The following is a 1,094-nucleotide window of genomic DNA, read 5'->3' as shown; positions in this document are numbered from 1 at the left end:
AAAAAAAAAATCAGAATTGGTTTATTCATGTCATATGTAAATTTGTCATCTGATCGAAAGCTGTACATTACAAAAAAAAAAAAATCGGAAATCCTACTCTCCATCAGATCTATCAACTGCAGGTGTTGGACTCGTACTCGAGTCCCTTCTTCCCAAAGAAAAGCTAACCCAAATTTCCCTATCTACCCTTCCCTCCCTCCTCCCATTCCCTTCATCTCCTTTCTTGGGCTCTTCTTCTTCTTCCACAGGCATCTTATACCTGCAAACAGGGCAAGATCCATGAAGACGCAGCCACTTCTCTATACAGTTCCAATGGTATCTGTGCTTGCACGGCATCTCCTTCGCTTCTCCTCCGACCTCCATCCCCTCCAAACAGATCGCGCACTCTTCCCCCTCTTTGCTGATTTCCACCTTCGGCATCGACTCGATCGAAGCCTTCGAGGCCGGCGGTGGCCCTTTCTTTCCCGTCTCCATCTCCGATATCTCTCGGACCAGCGCGTCCAAGCTCCTGCCCCCTCCGTCGATGATGATCATGCCTTGGGTGAAGGGGTTGATGAGGACGATCCTTTCTTGGGCCTCTTGATCTGAACCTTGGGCGTCGTGAGTCTCTTGATCTGGACCTTGGGCGCCTTGGGCCTCTCTCCTCGGCGGGCCCATGACGCCTAAGATGAAGGGGAAGAAGATGGAGAGGTCTCTGTTCCTTGACCCGATGAGGCGCTCGAGAAACGAAGCCTCCGCCTCTGATTCGGCCGCCATTGAAGTATGTAAGAGAGATAGAGAGAGCTGAGCGACGTGAATAAACGAGAATAGTTTGTATTAGAGATGGAGAAGACGGTGAATTGAGGGAAGAGTAGATATAAAGGAAGGAGAGCGCCCACAGGAAGGTTGTGGAAGAATCTAGAACGTTGTTTTCGGGTAATTTCTTTTGCGACTGTGGACCTCACCTTTTTATCCAATGGTTTTTCTGGAGCAATAGAAACTTAATTTTCAGACTTATACCTCCACGTACTGACAGCGAAAATCGGAACGAAAATACCCCTCCTTACACGGAAACGGATCGGGTACTACCCCTGCCACCGGCCAATGGTGGGTGG

General features: G+C 49.4%; 1 protein-coding gene across 1 annotated transcript; it reads right to left on the bottom strand.

The window, feature by feature from the left end:
* LOC131242066 (E3 ubiquitin-protein ligase MPSR1-like) lies at positions 1 to 808 on the bottom strand. Its single transcript, XM_058240451.1, has one exon. It carries the CDS (start codon positions 754 to 756, stop codon positions 94 to 96), a length of 663 nt encoding a protein of 220 aa, XP_058096434.1. The 5' UTR covers positions 757 to 808; the 3' UTR covers positions 1 to 93.
* Between the last annotated feature and the right edge of the window lie 286 nt (positions 809 to 1,094).

This window comes from Magnolia sinica, chromosome 4 (genome assembly GCF_029962835.1).
Source record: "Magnolia sinica isolate HGM2019 chromosome 4, MsV1, whole genome shotgun sequence".
NCBI lineage: Eukaryota > Viridiplantae > Streptophyta > Magnoliopsida > Magnoliales > Magnoliaceae > Magnolia > Magnolia sinica.
This window is presented reverse-complemented; position numbering and strand designations above follow the sequence as displayed.

What these genes read in the sequence shown, in the direction of transcription:
- LOC131242066 (XM_058240451.1), bottom strand. Translation starts at nt 756, where the DNA reads ATGGCGGCCGAATCAGAGGCGGAGGCTTCGTTTCTCGAGCGCCTCATC.